Genomic DNA, 20,269 nt, shown 5'->3' on the forward strand with positions numbered 1-20,269 from the left:
AGACCTGAATCCTTTTTGTCTCTGTTCTTGCCTGTGGCTGTAGAACAGGAAGAGTATTTTTAAACAAACATTCATACAGCACAATTCCTGAGCGGGCTTTGTAGCAGGTAAATCTCAAATGATGTTGTAAGTGTGCTCAAAACTGCATCCTTTAATGCAGTTTTCAATCTAGCAAAATATAAAAATAGATTTTTTTTGTTACATAATCTAGATATACTGCTGATTCCCTAGGTTAAGGCACAATCCAACTGGCATTTATCCCCGGCAGAGGAAGGATGGTGTTGGTGCAGCCAGGCTGCACTGGCATAAGTCCCCCACCCAGGTGCAGCCACAGCAGAGCCAGGGAAATCCACTGCCATCCAGGCAGCTAGGGCCCACCAGAGACTGGCACAAGTGGATCCAGTGGAAGGCTCCCAAAAGGGGTGTTCCTGGGGGTGTCAGGGGCACAACCAAGGGGAGAGGAAATTACGTTGCATCCTGGGCATGTTCAGCTTGGTCCTGCAACACCAACACCACCCCCATCCTAGCAGACAATACACCATGATGGAGTGGCAGAAGGAAACATGCATTTCTTTTCCTTCCACTCAGCTCTACTAGCACAGTGAGCATGCTGCCCTGCCGAGGCCTCCTGACTGGAGGTGGGATGTGGTAGTGTCCTGTACTCACCAGGCTCCTTAAGGAGGCAAGAGACTCCCCAGGAGAAACATAAGTGAGGCAGCTGAAGGGTGCATCCAGGGTCAGTCCCAAAGTCAGAGTCTACCTCAAACCAAGGGGGTCAGGCAGGAGTAGGGGTCAGAAGCCAAGTAGTGTATAAGCAATGCAGGCAAGGGGCAAGGCAAGAAATAGGTCCAGGGTCCATAGGCAGTCGTTAACCAGATCAGAAACAGAGCTAGTGAATAGACATTATTCCATTAGCCCTTTCAGCCTAGCACTGGGGTTTTCATGCTGGAGCTGCTGCACCACATTCCAAACCTCAGCTGACTCCCATTGATCACCTGTGTCTACATCTTTAATCACAAGGAGACCTTTACTCCCAAGGAGTCCAGGCCTGTAGTCAGATATTCCCCTGGATGGGCCAGGTCTCCATCTGGCATTGGACGCAACGCCTCTCCCTTGGGCTGAGGAGCTGTTCAGAGGGCTTACTTGCCCCAGGTGCAGATGGCCCATCCTGGAGCTCATCATAGGACCCTGGCCCCTCGCCCTGAGATGGAGCCTGGGCCAGGGCTGGGTCCAAGCCCAGAGCCTCCTGGTTTTCCTCCGATGAGGACTCCTCTGGCTGGACCCTGACAGGCAGAACCTTCTGCCGCCTTCCCTTGTGTCAGCTCCATTTCAGCCCCCTTCTCTGAGTAGGATTGCTCTGCCCACCTACCAATGAAAATAGACTGAAAGGGGGTATTTAAGGGAGAGAAAAGCAAACAACATTCTGGTGAGAACTGCCAGTGGCTCCCTGTGAGGTGGTCCCGCCTTACCCTAACTGCCCCAGTAGTTACGAAAGATTTTTTTTAATTATTCAGTAATGCAGATAACTTACAATGTTACAAAAATGTGTAGCTATATACAAAATGTCATATCAATAATAACAAAGAGATTTAAGAACATGTTTAAAATAATCTTCAGTGTCTAAATATAAGAATAAATATATTGCACAAATACATCATTCTTCACCCTTCCCCTTCTTTCAATTAATTTTAAATATATAATAAATGTCCCTTTAAGAAAATATATCCAGTTTGTCTAAGGGAGCGATCCAACTTGAGATCACACTGGGCTGGGGGAGTTGGTTGTTCTGGAACTCCTGCTGAACTGGGAGGCTCCCGGTGCCTCTGACACCACCAGCAGAAGCCCCCCCCCCTTGCTGGCTGAGCTGCGGCAGGGCAGGGAGCCTGCGAGCGCTGCCAGCGGTTCACCAGCCTGGCAAATGGAGAGCTGGCAGAAGTTGGCGGTAGCCCCAAAAAGATATTTTCCTGGTGAAGCTAGCTGCTCTTCTCTGCCCCACTCCAAGGGAAAAGGATGAATCGTGGAGATTCATACAGAACATTCAGAATATTCTTCCATAACCTTGTCCATTTTTCTGTTGTTGACATATCTGCCTCCTTTTTTAATTGATAAATATTACTTATTAAATCCAACTCAGCAATGATTTTATAAATTTTTCCAAAAGTTCCTAATAATTGATTAGATTCTTGTCCCATCTCATTTCATACTTGATATGTTTTAACTAATCCATCTTTCATTAAAGTCCTTACTTCTGTCAACTTACTTTGCTCCCATAATTTCATATTACCTAATATTCTCATACATTCAATATTATAATAAATCACAGTGACTGGAGACAGTTTCGGGCTTCTTCCAGACTGCAAAAAGCTCTCTTGTGGTAGAGCTTTGTTCAATAGTTATTAAATCTCTTCAATTGTTGTGTCATGACATGACCGAGTGGATCCAAGGTGTGGTCCCAGCTGTCCGGAAAGAGGCAGTGATCCAACTGCTCCTGAAAAGGGTTGTGGTGCAGCAACTGCAAGTACTCTTGAATGAAACAGATTATCTTGACCCATTCTAATCTGGGTTCAGGCCTGGTTATGGAACAAATCAGTCTTGGTTGCCCTGATGAATGACCTTTATCAGAGTAGATGTTTAACCCCTCTCCCCAATCAGACTCATACCAACAATGCTGCCATACCTATTGGGAGACATGTGACATAACTCTTGTGTGTGAAAAACTGGAGATGTTACACCAGGTATGGGAGTCATCCTCCACAGATAACTGTGTCATCCTGATGATCCAGGAGAGTTTTTATCTGGATCTGATCAGAATTCCTCATGACAAATGTCTTCATCCCCATAGTAAAAAAAGAACAAAAAGGGGGAAAGGTTACCAGATCTTGCAAGCCATTAACCACCTGCTACAGCATCAGTGCCTTTACAGGAGCAGTTCTTTTTGTTGTTGATGTTATCCTAAAGAAGAATGTAGGATATTAAAGGACGATTATAGACTGAAATGTTTTTTCAAGACTCAAGAGGCACAAGTTCCACATGGAAATGCTCAAAACATCACTGAGGTCTTAAAACAGGGGCGAGGGAAGTCTCTATCCATAGAGCTCTCAGATGCCTACTTACATGTTTGTATTCACTGCTACTATCAGAATTGTACTTTGTGGGCAAGTGCAATGACTACCAGAACTCCTCAGGGCCTCAAGTGTTCAAAAGATGATGACAGTGTTAGCAATGAACATGAGAGGAATAGTGATTGGGGGTGGAGAAAGGGAGTACAATCTTCCATAGATGAAATATGGCGTTGACATGGTCATGAATTAGTTCACCAGCCTTAAATAGAAGTTGTATGTCAAAAATATCTGCCTTTGCTCATAGAATATTACTTGGTATGATGCCAAATTATTCCTTCTATCTTTATCTGAACAACAAATCATTGGAGCGTGGCAGAGAAAGGGCAGCTAGCTTCACCAGGAAAATACCTGGTTCAATTTTATGGGTCTTTTTCAAAACTTATTTCTGTAGAATGCAGATTCTGTTGCAGATTATCAGCATTATTTGCTATGTGTTTTATTATTATATTTATTATCTTGAACAAAAACATTAAACTTTAATTTTATTTTTCCAGTATCTCTGAGAGCATACAAATGGCTAGTTTGTTACTTACTCCAAGAGAGTTTCCAGAAGCTGAGAAACCAAGAAAAATGTGGTTGTAATGAATTTGAGGCAAGGAACAACAGCCAGGTAAACACATTGCCTGCTTTTATGTTGCAAAGCATTTTCATGCACACTGCTAGCATGCCTTTTTCAGTTGCCTTTTCCCTACAAACACACACATACTACATACTTACTTACTTTCACAGAACAATGCAAAGTAAAACAGAGCAGGGCTCCCAAACTCAGCTATGGCTGCAAAATCTGGTGGAACTAAAGGTATGCGTTGCTGTGATGTCTGAAACATTAGATGCTCTGTAGTTATTAAGTTAAAAGAACAAATCCTGCCCTCGGAGTTACAGTCTAAGAGTCTCTTACATATGTTTTCTCTTTAAAATAAATATGAGCAATAGAACATAATTGTGATATTATCACCAAGAGATGGAAAATATAACCTAGAGATCAGGAGATTTCTTGTATATTGAGCCATGTCTTTTTTCTTTCCCCCAGTTGCTTGACCAAACCTTAAGACATGTGTCCTTGACTCCCCAAGTACTGCATTGAGTTGTATGTCCAGGCAATAACGGTTACTTCTGCTAGCATCTCTGACCATTTACTTCCATATCTGCTATCCATAGTAATTGTTGCCTTTTCCAAACCTTTATGGGCAAGGGAGGCAGAGGGGTTCCAGCAAATACACTTAGATTTTCTTATTGAATGAAGAGACATACACTTGGTGGGAAATGAATATGACAAAGGGCAAAAAATGGGCCTTTGTAAGAGCATCAAAAGTAGGAAAGAGGTGCTGAGGGTTTATTATGAATGAATGTGGATCAGGGTGGGCTAGTATTGTTGCTTGATCAGGAAGTCAACAGAGGCCAAGGAGCAAAGTATAGGAAAATGGCAAGGGCATGAACAGAGAAAATGATTCAGGCCAGTATTTAGGCTTCCTCCAGAGGCACTTAGCAGCCCAGAGCATGAATGGAGATGTCAAATAAAGGGGGTAAGCCCAGAATGGAGAGTAGGTGAAGTGTGATATGGTCGCAGACAAATCCAGAATAGGGATTCATGAAGCTAGAAGATGAAAATGAATGTTTCCAAATAGTAGGCAAAATTGGGGGAGCTAAAAAGCTTCTGAAAAAGTAACAATATTGATAGACTTCAGGAAAGAGCAAGGGGAAGGTAAGAATGTGTAGAGTTGAAAAATTCAAGGTGATGGTCAGACGAGACAGAATAGCACAACAGAGTGATAAGAATTCTAAGCCTTTGAGAATACAATACTGAGTGACTATAGCTGTGTGAGTGTGGTTGAGTCATAGGAAAAGGTGAGAGAGAGCAAGAGGCAGGTCAGAGAGGTGATAAATGAATGTTTAATTCCACAAGAGGTAGAGGGGTGTGTGTGTGAGAGAGAGAGTGAGAAAGAGAGAGTGTGAGAGAGTGTTTGGGAGAGATTGATTGATTGTCAAGGTCTGATGTGAAAATGCAGGTGACTCCAATATAACATAAGCAACATTGGGTGATATCGTGTACTACTCTTTTGATCCAGCAAAGGCATCCACCACTGTAAGAAAAGGAGAGGCCCTTTTCACTCATTCCCCCATCCTACTGAAGCCCCTTGTGTCTCCCAAAAATCTGTTCCAAAAATCTCTTCCAAGTTGTTTTATTGCTTTTTTGAGTCATCACCTTCACCACACAGGTGTCAAGGCAACTTAACAAATATTAAAAAATAAAATTACATCCCTAATACATAAGAAAAAGCTACAAGTGATCATACACTAATTCCTGACAACTCGCCCCCTTTCCGCAACCACATCAATATGATCACCATTGAAACAATGAACTAACAAAAACCATCAAGCAGTAGGAGAGAGGAGGGGTCTGCAGTGGAAAGGGGTAATGGGGAAAATCTCCTCCGCCTCTTTTACGTTAGTGGATACCTCTGCTAGAACAAAAGCCATTCTGCAAGTGGAATGGCAGCACTGGGTATTGCCCATGAAGTTTCAAAGGTGATAAAGATGTAAAGAAAAAACATTAAAAAGTAGTGAGAAGAGAAGAAAACAAGGCCTGCAAATGACAGAATTTGGTAAAAAGAAGGCCAGTGCTGCTATCAGGGTCATTGGTGAGAGGGGGGGAGAGAGAGAGGACAGTAGTGGCAGTGTGTGTGGGGGGGAGGGACTGAGATAGGTTGTTCTAGGGTCATGAGGCTGGAGTGACCAATATTATTCCTGTTAGTTACGATGGTTCATCATCATTTAATATTTGTGAAAATGCCTACAATATATTAAATACAACAGAGTGTCCTGTTGTGATGTTACCCTTTAAAGTACCACTGGATTCTTTCTTATTTGATACTACAAACATGAAGTGATACGCCCTAGCCGTAGACAGAATCTCATAGCAGTGGGATCTATGGCAGTGGGATCTAATGAAGCATCCAGAACACGGTCTTGTCCTTATTTATTGGATGAGTTTCAGTCTGTGCAGCTTGAGGATGTTGACAAGATCCTTGGACTGGTGCGGGCGACCACATCTGTGCTGGACCCTTGCCCCTCTTGGCTGGTGAAAGCTGGCAGGACCGGAACCGCCGGCTGGGCCAAGGAGATAATAAACGCCTCTTTGAGAGAGGGAGTGGTCCCTGACTGCCTAAAAGAGACGGTAGTGAGACCGCTCCTGAAGAAACCCTCTTTGGACCCAGATAACCTGAACAACTATAGACCTGTGGCGAATGTTCCGTTCTTGGGCAAGGTGCTGGAACGGGTGGTTGCCGGCCAGCTCCAGGGGCTCTTGGATGACACTGATTATCTTGATCCATTTCAATCCGGTTTTAGGCCCGGTTTTGGCACCGAAACAGCCTTGGTCGCCCTGTATGATGACCTTTGTCGGGAGAGGGACAGGGGGAGTGTGACTCTGTTGATTCTCCTTGATCTCTCAGCTGCTTTTGATACCATCGACCATGGTATCCTTCTGGGAGTTGGGGGTACTGCTTGGTAGTGGCTCCGCTCCTACTTGGTGGGTCGCCACCAGAAGGTAGTGCTTGGGGAACATTGCTTGATACCCTGGACTCTCCATTGTGGAGTCCCTCAGGGATCGGTACTGTCCCCCATGCTTTTAAACATCTACATGAAGCCGCTGGGTGCGGTCATCAGGAGTTTTGGTGTGCGTTGGCTGCAGTACGCTGATGACACGCAACTCTATTTCTCCTTTTCATCCTCTTCAGGTGAGTCTGTTAACGTGCTAAACTGTTGCCTGGCCGCGATAATGGACTGGATGGGAGCTAACAGACTGAAGCTCAATCCAGACAAGACTGAGACGCTCTTGGTGAATGCCTTCTCTGCCCAGATGGTGGATGTTCATCCTGTTCTTGATGGGGTTACACTCCCCTTGAAGGAACAGGTTCGTAGCTTGGGAGTTCTTTTCGATCCTTCCTTGTCTCTTGAGGCCCAGGTGGCCTCGGTGGCATGGAATGCTTTTTACCATCTTCGCTTGGTAGCCCAGCTACGTCCCTACCTGGACAGTGACGACCTCGCCTCAGTTGTTCATGCTCTGGTAACTTCTAGATTGGACTACTGCAATGCGCTCTACGTTGGGCTGCCCTTGAAGACTGTTCGGAAACTACAGCTAGTCCAGAATGCAGCGGCCAGACTGCTGACGCGGACCAGAAGGTCCGCTCATATAACACCTGTTCTGGCCTGTCTGCACTGGCTTCCTATTTGTTTCTGGGCTAGATTCAAAGTGCTGGTTTTGACCTATAAAGCCCTACACGGCATGGGACCGCAATACCTGGTGGAACGCCTCTCCCAATATGAACCTACCCGTACACTGCGCTCAACATCTAAGGCCCTCCTCCAAGTGCCATCCCATCGAGAAGCTCGGAGGGTGGTGACTAAAACTAGGGCCTTTTCAGTGGTGGCCCCCGAACTGTGGAACAGTCTCCCCGATGAGGTGCGCCTGGCGCCGACGCTACTATCTTTTCGGTGCCAGGTGAAAACCTTTTTATACTCCCAGGCATTTTAAAGTGTATTTTAACAGTATTTCACTATTATTTTGTATTTTGGACGTTGTTTGGTTCTTTTTTGTTTGTTTGTTTTTGTTTTTTGATTTCTTGTATTTATTGTATTTATACACTGTGCTTGTTTTATCTTTTTGTACACCGCCCAGAGAGCCTTCGGGCTTAGGGCGGTATATAAATTAAATAAAATAAATAAATAAATAGCGCTGCTGTGCTCCAGCAATCTCAGTCAGAACCCAGCACTCAGAGATGGTGACCTCAGTGCCCAAGCCTGGCCACTGTAAGGAATCATGGAGTGGGAAAGCTAATGAATTACTGGTAAGCCCAGCCATTCCCCATATATCAGAAGTGTAATCGTCTGCCTTGCATACCTGTTAGATCTCGTCCCCCTGACACCCCGTGAGAGGTGCTCAGCTGGGGGGCAGTCAGAGCAATGTTGTGTTCCATATATGCCGCCAGCATTCATTCATGCATTCGTACTTCAGGGTTCAGTCTACATCACTTTTGCTCGACAGAGATGGCCCTAAAACTGCAACACAGGGAGAGGGTAGTGATACTGGGCCTTTGACTTCTTTTTAAGTGTCCCATATGTAACTACTGATTTTGAGTTAAATGCTTGCCTGACATAATTTGGTATATTTGTAACTCTGTTTGAATTTTCTTTTCTTTTTCAAGGTGTACTACTGTCGTTCTTTAGCTATAGCCTTTATTGAACACACCATTTTGCAACGATATTTTGAATACATTAACAGTTCCAGCACACCAGCTAGCCTTCAGCTGATACTGAAGCATATATGTTCACTATATGGACTGTGGTCTTTGAATAAGCACATGGCAGTGCTCTACCAAGGTGAGATCAGTATTCTGGCTGCACGGCAAAATCTAGGATCTGCAGACACTTTAAGGCTTTTACAAATTCACTTGTGCCATAAAGAGCTTGGAAATTGTAGGTTGAGGCACCCAACTTAACTTCTCCACCAATTAAGCAGAAAACACTTTCCAAAGTCTTATAACTGAGCCTCCTCCTGTGGTCTCACACTTTTTCTGGGTTTTGTTTAGGCCCAAGCCTGTTCTACTGCACTTTGGGAGAACCCCCAAACTGTGGTATGTCTATCTGTAAGATATATTCTTGCAATTTCTAAAGCTTGTACTCTGACATCAAACGCACCTGTTAAATTTGGCTTGCGAGGCCAATCCTGCTAAGGATCTGGCCCATGGAGCCAAAAAGGTTCCCTACGCCTGCACTAAACACACGTTATCTCAGACTTTATATCAACCCTGTATTTTAGATTGTTTTCATTATTATCCTATTATCTTAGTTGCTTGTAGTGTCCTACTCCATTATTTTATGTTCATTCCTATATGCACCCTGGGCAGGGATTAGATTTGAGGCAGAGTGGCTCACAGTAACCCTAGCACGTGTTGTTATCAAAGACTGCAGTTCAAGTAAATTGATGGCAGAGAGATGAAATGAATTGAGAGATGGTACAAGGAAGTGAACCAAACTACAGGCTGCAGCTGAAGTCATAACAGACAGTCAAAGACAGGAATAAAGAAAAAATTGAATAGAGGCCGATTGATTGATTGATCTGAATCTTCTTTGTTTGTCGCACGCACTTCATATAGCAGTGCATTCTTTCTCTCTCTCTTACACGCACACACACACACACACAAGCACTGTTTTCTTATGTTCTTATTTGTGATAGCATAAAAGCTTTTCACCTCTCATGAAGAAGAGGCTATTGTATGTTGGGTTAGGTCTTGCCCTTAGAATGGAGATGGCAGGCCTGAAAAAGATGACTACTGCCCATCAAACTTGACTGTCTTCCTTCCTGAAACAGCGAGGTAGAATTTTTCCAGAACTCTTGAAGGCTCTAGCCTAAAAAAACAAATAAGTTGAAGACAGGCAGACAGAACCTGCAGGCTTCTTTTCTCCCAGAACATCACTCTCTTCACTCCCTCGCAACCTTCACAACAGGTTGATAGGTAAGAGCCTGTGGAGTCCTGGGCCTGGTGCTCCGGAGTGTCATTGCATCCCTGTGCTAGGTTTTCTCCTACTCTCCTCCCCTTCTCTGAGGTTGGAGCAAGGATGTGGTACCCCCAGCCAGCTATGACTCATAGGAACTCCATGGTGGGAAACAAAGTCTTTGCCTCAGCTCTGTCTGTTAGTCAGAGGACTGTCACTGACCATGGCCAGCTCATTTTTTCACACTTGGCAGCATATTACCTTTTCAAAGGGCCTCAAAGAGGTAGTCACCAGATTCCAAGTTACCTTCCCCATCAGTCCTTGAAAGGGAAACCTGTTCAACTGTGGATATCACTCCTCGCACTCCACATATCTAGCAGATTTTTTGATCCAAGCTGTGCTCTTTAGGTTCATTATCATGGTACTATCTTGCAGGTGGCTACATTTCTGGTGTGAATTCTGGCAAATTTGTACAAGATGCAATTCTAGAACTTTGTTCAAAGGTATGTTCCAGATTGGTTTGGATAAGCTGTAGACTAACAAACACCTTTATTTAGAAGTTTCCTGGCACAAGGGCTGCTGAGAGGGTGGTTCAGGAGAACTGCTTTACTGGGTCCAGGCCAACAAGGGCCCATACTCTGAACTTTCATTTTAAGAAAAGTAAGTCTCTACTCCTGTAGAATGAAAGGTATAAAGCAAAAGGTGCAGGCATCATTCACAGCAGTTGGTTTGTGGGATATGAGCCTGCCTTTCAGTGTTTTTAGCCAATGAGTGAAGTCAGAACTGTGATTGACAAGTGCTATCTGGAGTCATATTTGCTGAAGGAAAGATCCCAAAATGGCTTCAAAATGACCCAGGAAGACTGTTCTCCATGTGTTGCTCAGGAATTATTCTCTAAATTCAGAGATAGAGGACCACCTGATTGATTTTGAAGGAACTTCCTGGGTCATTTTGAATCCCCCCTCCCCATCTTCCCTGATAAATAAGTGATTGTTGTCCAGATAAATTAATTGTGAAATTGAAGATTTTAATATAGCTGTGACCAGGCATGTCCACCCAAAAACAAAAGGTAGCAACAAAAATAGGAGTTTTTCTCTCTCTCTAATTCAGACACACATTTACATTCTTTTATATTCAGTTAGAATATGCTTTCTAATTCAGGTTTAATTTCATGCAAAAATATTTTTTCTTAAGTAAACATTAACAAAATTACTCAACAAATGCAAATGAAATCCATCATTAGTATTTCCATATTGTAGGGGGGTATTGTGCTTGAGAAAGTGTAGGTTACATCGACTCTACAAAGTAGTCCACTGTTGCTATACTAATATTGCTGAGAAAGAAAGTTGTGTATGACAACCATTTTGTTTACCCCAGTGTTTATCCAGGTTTTCATTAGGCCATCTTGTGACACTAAAGAGGCCTAAGCTTCAAAGTACTTGTCTTCTGGTAGTCAAATCCTAGCATAATGTCCTACATTGGAGACCAGATCTAGATTTACCTTAGTTTTAAGCGTCCTGGAGCCCTTGTTGTAGTGAAGTCATTTTTGTGGTCTGGTCTGTGTGGAAGTTCTGTTCATCCTGTCCTCTGCACTTGAGCACTTTTACTAAAGTCTCTAGATTATGTGATGCCTCTCTCCTCCCATGGCAGAGGAGCAGTAGGAAAGTTCTTGGCCTGAAGGGAGGGCTGGAACAGTGGGCCTGTTGAATGCCCTAGAAAGAAGGTGCCAGCGTCTCTTATCACATTGGGGAATTATAACCATTACATAACCTGAACACGGGAAGGTCATTTGGAAAATAAACGTTGAGCACACAGACACAAGGACATTGTTATCTAAGTAATTTTGGTGACTTTTCCAGTATCTAAAGAACAGCTTGGCTATATGATGTTCATATTTTGAGGAGAAAACGTTTGGAAGGCTTGCTTTGTCAGCAGTCACTTTCAACCCACATGAGTTCTCTGAAGTGGTGTTCATTTCCTAATCTCATCTAGCATAATATTTATTTATTTATTCCTTTATTCATTTCATATATGTACTGCTTTTCTACAATAAAATGTACTTGAGGAGGTTTCCAATGGCATAAAATCATAGAAACAGTAATTTTTCATAAAAGCACAAAGATGACAATAAAATAGCAGTACAAAATAACTAAACCAGCATAAAAACCCCCCAAAAAGCAGAGAATGGCAAATAAGTGTGAATAAAAACATTTTCAAAGCCCATCTAAAAGGTGGGAAAGGAGAGAGCCTGTCAGACCTGTCCAGGGAGGGCGTCCAAAGTTGCAGTGCCTGTCACTGGTGAGAGAGTAGGGCCTCTAATCATAATCTAAAGGTTTGGGCAGGTTAATATGGATATAGGTGGTCCTTGAAGTAACCAGGTCCCAGGCCATTAAATGCTTTAAAGGTTAACACCAACACTTCAGAGCGAGCTCAGAAACATATAGCTATTGTAGTTCACCACAATATGTTCTCATGGCTTGGTTCCAAACAACATTTTGGTAGCTTCATTCTGTATCTGTTGAAGTTTGTACATTTTCTTTAAAGGCAGACGCTCATAGATAACATGCAATAACACATTCTGCATGTAACTAGGACATGACCAACCAAGGCCCATTTTCTAAGGATCATGCTTGGTCCAGAAGTACTCTCAAGCTGCATATCTGATCTTTCAGAAAGAATTGAAACTCCACTTAATACAGGGGTGGAGAACCTTTGGCCCTCCAGATGTTGCTGAACTACAACTCCCATCAGCCTTAGCAAGCATGGCCAATGGCCAGGGATGATGGGAGCTGTAGCTTAGCAACATCTGGAGGGTCAAAGGTGCCTCACACCTCATCTACAATCGATTGTATCTACCTATAAATCGAAAGACCCACAGGCAATAAAATATGTTGCCCAGCTAGTTCAAATCAGTATGTAAACTTCAGTTCATACCTTCTTGCCTCCTCAGACTAATTACCTCATTCCTCAAAGCTTCCTCACGGAACCCCTCCCTGCCGGTGAACATTGTCACCTTTCCTTCAGCCCATTGCCTTCTCTGTCCATTTTCCCTCAGATCCTTGCTCATCAGCCGATTCTCTATTTTATGCCCTCAGCCACACCTCTGCCTGTCAAGCTGCTATCTCATTTCTTCTCAGCCCCTCATCCACACCGCCTGCTAAGAATCTTTGCCTTCACCATATTTCCTGCAAACTCTGTGCCCCAAATAAAGTTTTTCTCCTGGCCAAGCTGACCTTGCACTTTCACAGAAGCTATGCTCTGCAAATAGTCCAACTATTTAGGGAAAGCTGTGAGCAAAAGAATGTTGACAAACATCCATGTCATTGCACTGCTTAGCGTATGAGTGAGGTAAAGATGCTCATAGCTTAACAAAAGCTTGTTTTACCCTATGCTTAATATGGAAAGCAGTACAGGAGGGCCCCACTCATGTGGCGGGTTATGTTCCAGACCCCCACCGAAAAGCGAAAATCGCCAGAAAGTGGGACATAGCCCGAAGCCTGCTGCTGCTCCGGCACTATCAGCTGAACAGTACAGCTGGAGCGCGGCGGCTGGAGCTCCCCACGCTTCAGCTGATTGTGCACTACAGCTGATCAGCTGGAGGGCAGGGAGCTCCAGCCGCTTGGCAGTGTTTGGCCCCTGAAGCTCCCCATGTTCCAGCTGATCAGCTGTAGCACGCAATCAGCTGTAGCGCGGGGAGCTCCAGCCGCTGCGCTCCGGCTGATAGCGCTTGGCCCCTGAAGCTCCCCGTGCTACAGTTGATCGCCCCGCTGGCGCTATAGAAGCAGAACACCGAAAAGTGGGGGCCGAAAAGCAGGGCCCTACTGTGTATACCTATGCAAACTTCATATGGAATTGTAAAAAAAAAAAAGCATAGAAGGGAGTCTCTTCCAGTTCTCAACATTCAGTCATATTTAAGAAATAAATCCCAGGACTGGAGCAGGTTTCATTTCCTGTGACTGGAGGGAAAACTTGTATCCTGCACCTCAGTGATATGCTGGAGTGCAGACTCTCATTTCATATAAACAAATGGCTGTCATTCATGTCTATGGGGGAAAGTAATGCTCTGCCCTTGGAGATACTTTGCAGTGAGGGCAGTACTTGCCCTCTACACTAACACTGGGTGGTGCCTGCCCCCACTGATGGGTATCCTGCAGAGGGGAGTACAGGGCACCTCCCGAGGTCATCTAATAGAGAGGCCCTCCTTGCACACACATATTGTTTTGCTACTGCTTATCATGCATATAAAAAGTCACACTTCTATAACTAGAAATAATAGAACAGAATAATCAAGTGACCAACAAAGTGGCTTAGAATAATACAGGGGTCACCAACCTGGCACCCGTGGGTGCCATAGCGCCCACAAAGGCCTTCTTTGTGCCCCTGGTAGGAAACATAAATTCCTGGATTCCCAGCTTTCATTTTAAAAAAGGTTTCTAGCATTTTTAGACCCTGAGATTTGAGGCAAAATGGACACTAACCTCATTTTTTGTGAGAAATTAGCCTGCTCCACACTCTCAGTGTTGTTCTTTGCCTCCACCCCCAGAAAAAATCCCCCATCCCTGTGGGCAGCCATGTGTTTGAGAGAGGGAGACATATAGATGTGGCACTAGTCAGTGTGTGTGTGAGAGAGAGGAAGGGGAAGTGTATAGTAGGGCCCTGCTTCTCGGTGCCCCGCTTTTCACCGTTCCGTTAATATGGCACCAGCGGGGCGATCAGCTGGAGGGGGGGCTTGAGCTCCCCACACTCCAGCTGATATCGCTGGAGGAGGGGAAGGTCAGCTGTAGAGCGCTACAGCTGATCTCCTTTTCTGGCGTGATCAGACTCCTGCGCTTGAGCTGATCACACCAGAGGAGGGGAAGGTCAGCTGTAGAGCGCTACAGCTGATCTCCTCTTCTGGCACGAGCTTGAGCTGATCTCTCTGGAGGAGGGGAAGATCAGCTGTAGCATACTCCAGCTGATCTTCCCCTCCTCCGGTGTGATGACTCCCGCACTCCAGCTGATCGTGCCGGAGGAGGGGAAGATCAGCTGTAGTGCGCTACAGCTGATCTTCTCTTCCAGCGCAATCAGTGGGTTATGTTCCAGACCCCCGTGCTACAGCTGATCCACTTTTTGGCAGTTTTTGCTTTTCAGCGGGGGTCTGGAACCTAACCTGCCATATGAGTGGGGCCCTACTGTATGTACGTATGTACTGTGTGAGAGGTGTGGGTATGAGAAAGGCACGTATGGATATGTGGCCTGTGTGAGAGAGGAAGAGATCTTGTGCATGTGTGTGTACGCACAACCCAGCAGTAATTAGTCCCACCAAGGCAACTGGCAACTGAACCAAGCTTTTTGGTGCGACAGGACAGAGGAGAGCAATCTCCCTGCAGGTGCTGCTTCTCTCTGGCAGATAGGGCAGGTTGGTCTCCCCTTTGCCATGATTTCTTTCTGGAATGCAGGTCGTGCAACCTCTCAGTGAACCTTGGTCTCTTGGGCCAATGGCTGAGGCCAAGGTGTATTTCCCTTGTGGTCTGCTGGTCCAGGGCAACTTGAAGTGAAGGCATGAATTTAACTTTTTCAAGCCCTCCTACACCAACATTGATCTGGACAGCAAAAACACTGCTGAGGCTGTTCTCCTTCTCCCCCCGCCCCCAATCTCTGCTGGGTATGTGTTCAGGCTACTTGTCCATCTGTTCCCTGCCCCCTTTACTGCCTAGTGTGTGTATGTGCTGCATGAAAGTGTGTGTGCAAATGACGTGGCCCTCAGTGGAGTACTCTCTGACCAAGGTTAGCTACCCCTGCTTGCTCTAAAATAAAACGAAAAATAAGCAAGATTGGAGCTTTATAAATGAGAAACCTGAAACTACTGTTCGTTAGTGGTTGTTGAAACAATTATGGTACAGCTCTGTAGTTTATTTGTTGGCATAGAAACCTCATTGCAATACCCAATTTATATTCCTTATTTTTTCTCTATAGCTGAAGCAAGAGGCTGTGGCTTTGGTGGATGTTATTGCTCCTCCTGACTTCATACTCAATTCGCCAATTGGCAGGGCTGATGGAGAGGTAAAAAGTCTTTTTGCAAAGCTCTGACTCATCTTTACTGTGTTCCTTTTTTAATGTTGTGCTTTCAAGCATTGTGTCACAGCTAGAAACTGTGGGCTGATTCACACAGGAGCTGAACTTCATATTAAAGACGTTAGATTTGCAAGGTTCACACTTCCTACCTTCCAATCACTGTTTTCCATTCACACTGAAGGGAAAGGATCAATCATGCAGCTTCATCATGACCACGTCCTCTTAAGGTCAAAATACCACTTCCTCTGGTTACGTTGGAAACCGAGCATGCTCAGTTTGTTTGAGTAAGTTTCATTAAAAAAAAAACCTGAAGTGTATTTTCACGGATACAATCCAGCTGAAATACAAGTATTTGTTTGAACAGTGTTATGCTTTTTTGCACAAGTTAGGAGGGAAAGAAAAATAAAGCACCGTTTGCAGCAGGCTTGCAGAACAGGAGCCAGCAGGAGGAGGAGGGAGTGGACATGGAGAGGGGGATGATTAACACACCCACCTTAAAAGCATCGGAGCACAGTGTTTGCAAGCACTAGAGATAGGAAGACTTTTTTCCTTCCCTTTTTGGATTAAAAGAGGATCAAGTTACTACGGATTTAAAGGGGAAAACTGCGTTCTAGCTGCTGATTGCCTGCAACATCATGTGAACCAGAGAGCTATTCGCTATGGGCGGTTTATAAATGAAACAAATAAATAAAATAAATAAACCATGCAAATTAAATGGGGATGCAAGTAGCACCAGCCTTGCATTGAACCTCCATGTGAATCAGCCCTGTGTGTGTTTGGGAAGCAGGAGAGGAAGAGTTGCATTCTAGCAGTATGGATAGATGTTGTATCCTTCTGCTGCTGGGAATAATTCCACTCACTCCAGACCACAGATGCACATTCCAATCCTTCTGATTCTTAAGCCACCTCAGTTTGGAGAAGGTAATAATTGCACCAGGCCACAGTAGATCAAATAATTTAACAAACTAGAGCACTTTGCTATAAGTATACGTTATAGAGGAAAGAGTATAATATGCTCACCAGCTCTTTGATCATCTCTGAACTTGACTATATTGTTTGTACGTGTTGCAAATGGACTCCCTAGGCTGCAGTTCAATTCAGGTTTGCCATAATGCCCTTTTGAAATGATTTATCTGCTTATTTACTCTAACCTTTGGTCTTCAGCTGATGGTTTGATATCTACAAGTGGACCATATCACAAATTGTGGTGGCTACACAAGTGGTGGTCTTGCCTGCCAAGATCATTGGTCCCAAAATCCTGGAAACCACAGCTTTTGTAAGGCACCCTTCAGTTGCTAATTTCATCAGGGTTGGAAACTAACCAGAACCAGCCCTATAAGGTAGATCATGCTGCGACCATTCCTTCTGTCCATCAGTTTGGGCCAGGAGAAACCCAAACCTTAAATAAGAGAGACATCCCTGGGATTCTAAAGAGGCAACAGCTAAAAGCCAGAGTCTCTGCTTCTTGGAGCCCCAAGCCAAACAGACTATTTCGTAGCAAGTAGCCAAAAGGCCAAAGTGCCAATTTACTACCCAAGGCTTACCTGAAATAACACACACCAGTAAAAATGAGGTAGAAGCAAATATGAGGAAGCAATAAATACTGAGTGCATAAAAATAGCATCATGAAAATCCTTAAACCCAGAACACCCATACAGCATAGGTATAAATCACCAATAATAATCCAAAGATCGTTGAGAATTGAGCTAGAGGATAAAAATGAAAAAAATTAACTGTTTGTAAGTCTAAAACATGCTAACTGAGCTTTGGATAGCAAAGGTATCCTGACTCCACCAGGAACAGCAGGACACATGATGTAACATCAGGGTAAGATGTGGGGGCAACTAGACAAAGAAAATTCTAATTCTTATAGGGAAAGGCATAGCAACAGCTAAGAACCAATTGAGTTTAAGAGCCAATTGGGTCTAAGAGCCAATCAGGAGACTCCTGGTGATGGAAAATTTCAGGGTCCACTCGCGCCTTCTTGGACATGCACTCCCATAGCTAGCTAGCTGGTGACCTTGAGTACTGCCAGCTCACGCCAGGTAACACAGGTGGCTTCAATCTTGAGATCATGTGTCAGGGTAGTGGGGACAATCTGCTTCTCAGCAGCAAGATATTACCCACAATCTCTCATGGCAGAGCAATGTTTTTTGGGCTAAAGAAACAGGATTTCTTTACATCACCATCTCCTTTTTTTTTGTCTAGCTTTTGAGGGTTTTTAAGGAGAGGAAAAAATGTGAAGTTGAGAAACCCCCAAAGAGTGAGGAGTGACTGGATGCAGGAGAATACAGAGCTCTTTCCCTTTTATTTGTTGCACAGAAAATAGAACTTTAGCAGGTACACCCTTTCTGCATGACAAATTGCACCTGCCAGAATTCTCTCTTGTATTGGGTCACTCTAGAAAAGGGAGAAGACAGGCATATGTAGAGATACAGGAAAATAATGGAAAGAGGGTCCCATGGTGCCACCTTGAGTTCAAGGGGGGGGCCTGATTCTGAACATTTTGAAAACTAGTGCTGTAACTGAAAACATTGCTGTAACTGAAACAACTCCTGGTTCTTTTTTTCCCTTCCAGCTATATAAAAACCTCTGGAGCACAGTTCTTCAAGGCAACAAGGTGCTTGAGAGGCCATCTTGGTGGTCAGAATTTTGTACTAATAAACCTGTTGTAGGTAGGCTAAGATCAAGAATGTAAATCAAACAGTGTATTGACCTGGATGATTAACCCTCGTCTGAAATATGTGTGTTTAAAGGATCATGTTAAATGAACATAATTTTTGTTGAGGAAATGATAAGAAGCACAAGCCTTTGAAATGGCATTTAAGCCCATTTCCAGGACTACCGGCACAATCAAGAACAGTACAGCCCAGTTTACACAGTTCCCAATTGTGTCATTCAGTCAAGATTTACAGAAATAAAGTCTCATTAAAGTGGGCTGCTACTCAGAGCCTGATGTGGTCCTATATTATTAGTGTGTCAAGTGATGATAATTGAAGACTGAAATCTGGTTGCTCTTTGAACAATGCGTTGTTAACTCCTAGTGGAAATAGTTACAACAAACTGAAAGAAAGTTATATCTATGCAAAGTGCACAATGTTCTCTGTTGATGTAAACTTGCATCATTCCATTGGAGTCCCTGTAGAGGGCTATGAGTAGTGTTGGGCAGGCCCATTTCTCCCACAGAGCTAAAATAAATTCACTGTTCCTGGAAAACAGAGCAGAGTAGATGTTTCTGACTTTGATTCATTGTCATATTTTATACACCTCTGATTCAAATATTGTTATAGTTTCTTGTTTAATTTATGCTTTAATTGGGGTTAACTAATATTAAATTCTATATATTCTCACTAGCATTCTGCATTGTATCTGCACTTTTTAATTTTAAGTGTAAGCTGGTGCCAGAAATCCCAAGTTAAATGCAAAGTTAATATATGTTATAACAAAGTTTATTTCACCTGCTGCATATTTTTGGAAAATGTTTTATGCTGACATGATGGAAGAAATGTTGACATTGATGAATAAAAATATTCATTTTAAATGTAATTCCTTTAATCCATGAAAGCAGTGAATATTTCTCTTTTAGTTTTCTGCAACATTATTTGTTCCCTTTAAAAAGGAAGGATAAAAATGCTGAAAATAAGACATAACAGTACAATCCTGAAAGCCAAGTGCAGAAATTGTACACTTCAAGCTCTCCCAAGGGATTCTTTATCACTGGAAGATTGTTCGGTTTCTGTTTTTAAACATGATAAAGTTGTCATATCATTTCACGAGATAACTTTATAATAGATTATCGGAGACAGTGGTTTTAATCTTATCTCATCCTGATCTCTAGTTTGTATGTGCAGAAAATATTTGTGTGTGGAAGAGCATTCAGTCATTGGAACCCTGTCCTGCAGCCTGGAGTGATACAACCTCGACACAAGTTTGCCATCTCAAGGAGAAACTAGGTCACAAATTCTCACCACACATTCAGAACCCAAATTTCCTGTGGAACACTTTTATTGTTAATGTACACATTGCCTCCAATACTTGATAAGCAATACTTGGATGTGAACCCCTGCCACTTTGCAACGTTTATGTGCTGCTTCCTTTCACACATCGCTGTTGAAGACAGATCCCCTTTCACAAGGGATACTGGTCCTAAACAGTTTGAATCCTATTAGGTAGCTTGCCTGACTTATTTTGTAATGTAGCTATCCAGATGTGGGCTGCCAAAATAATTTTGTAAGGCAGACTTTTCCCCCAAAAAATATTTCTCTGATATTTTAGTTTTACTCTAATAAAGCTTGGAATATTTCACTTTTCAGATTGTTCTCTCTTGGTAAGGCTCAAACATAATTATAGAGAGAAGAATACAATATTTTCTGCAAACATGTCTCTCTGTTCAAGCTTTATGGCCCCTTATAAATATTTAGCCCCTACTTAATCCATAGTCAATCTGTAGAATTTGTTGCCAGAGACAAAAGGACCTTTGTCAGTTTGTGCAGGCAACATGCACAGAGTATGGCAGGAGTGGGAAAAGAAGGTACAGAAACAACAAATCCATTGGTCAGAAAACCTTTATTATTATGTAGTTAGAATGTTTCATGAAC

The 20,269-nt window shown here is 43.5% G+C and overlaps 1 protein-coding gene across 1 annotated transcript in view; it reads left to right on the forward strand.

Annotated features, from left to right (window-relative positions):
* The window catches only part of ACOX3 (acyl-CoA oxidase 3, pristanoyl), a 52,890-nt gene extending 33,697 nt beyond the window's left edge, over positions 1-19,193 (forward strand). Inside the window, exons 14-18 of the mRNA XM_061584303.1 lie at positions 3,617-3,732; positions 8,327-8,501; positions 10,053-10,120; positions 15,573-15,659; positions 18,250-19,193. Coding sequence (XP_061440287.1) covers positions 3,617-3,732; positions 8,327-8,501; positions 10,053-10,120; positions 15,573-15,659; positions 18,250-18,369 — 566 coding nt within the window. The 3' untranslated portion in view covers positions 18,370-19,193. The remainder of the gene's footprint in view (positions 1-3,616; positions 3,733-8,326; positions 8,502-10,052; positions 10,121-15,572; positions 15,660-18,249) is intronic.
* The last annotated feature ends 1,076 nt before the right edge of the window (positions 19,194-20,269 follow it).

The sequence above is a fragment of the Rhineura floridana genome, chromosome 9 (genome assembly GCF_030035675.1).
Source record: "Rhineura floridana isolate rRhiFlo1 chromosome 9, rRhiFlo1.hap2, whole genome shotgun sequence".
Lineage (NCBI taxonomy): Eukaryota > Metazoa > Chordata > Lepidosauria > Squamata > Rhineuridae > Rhineura > Rhineura floridana.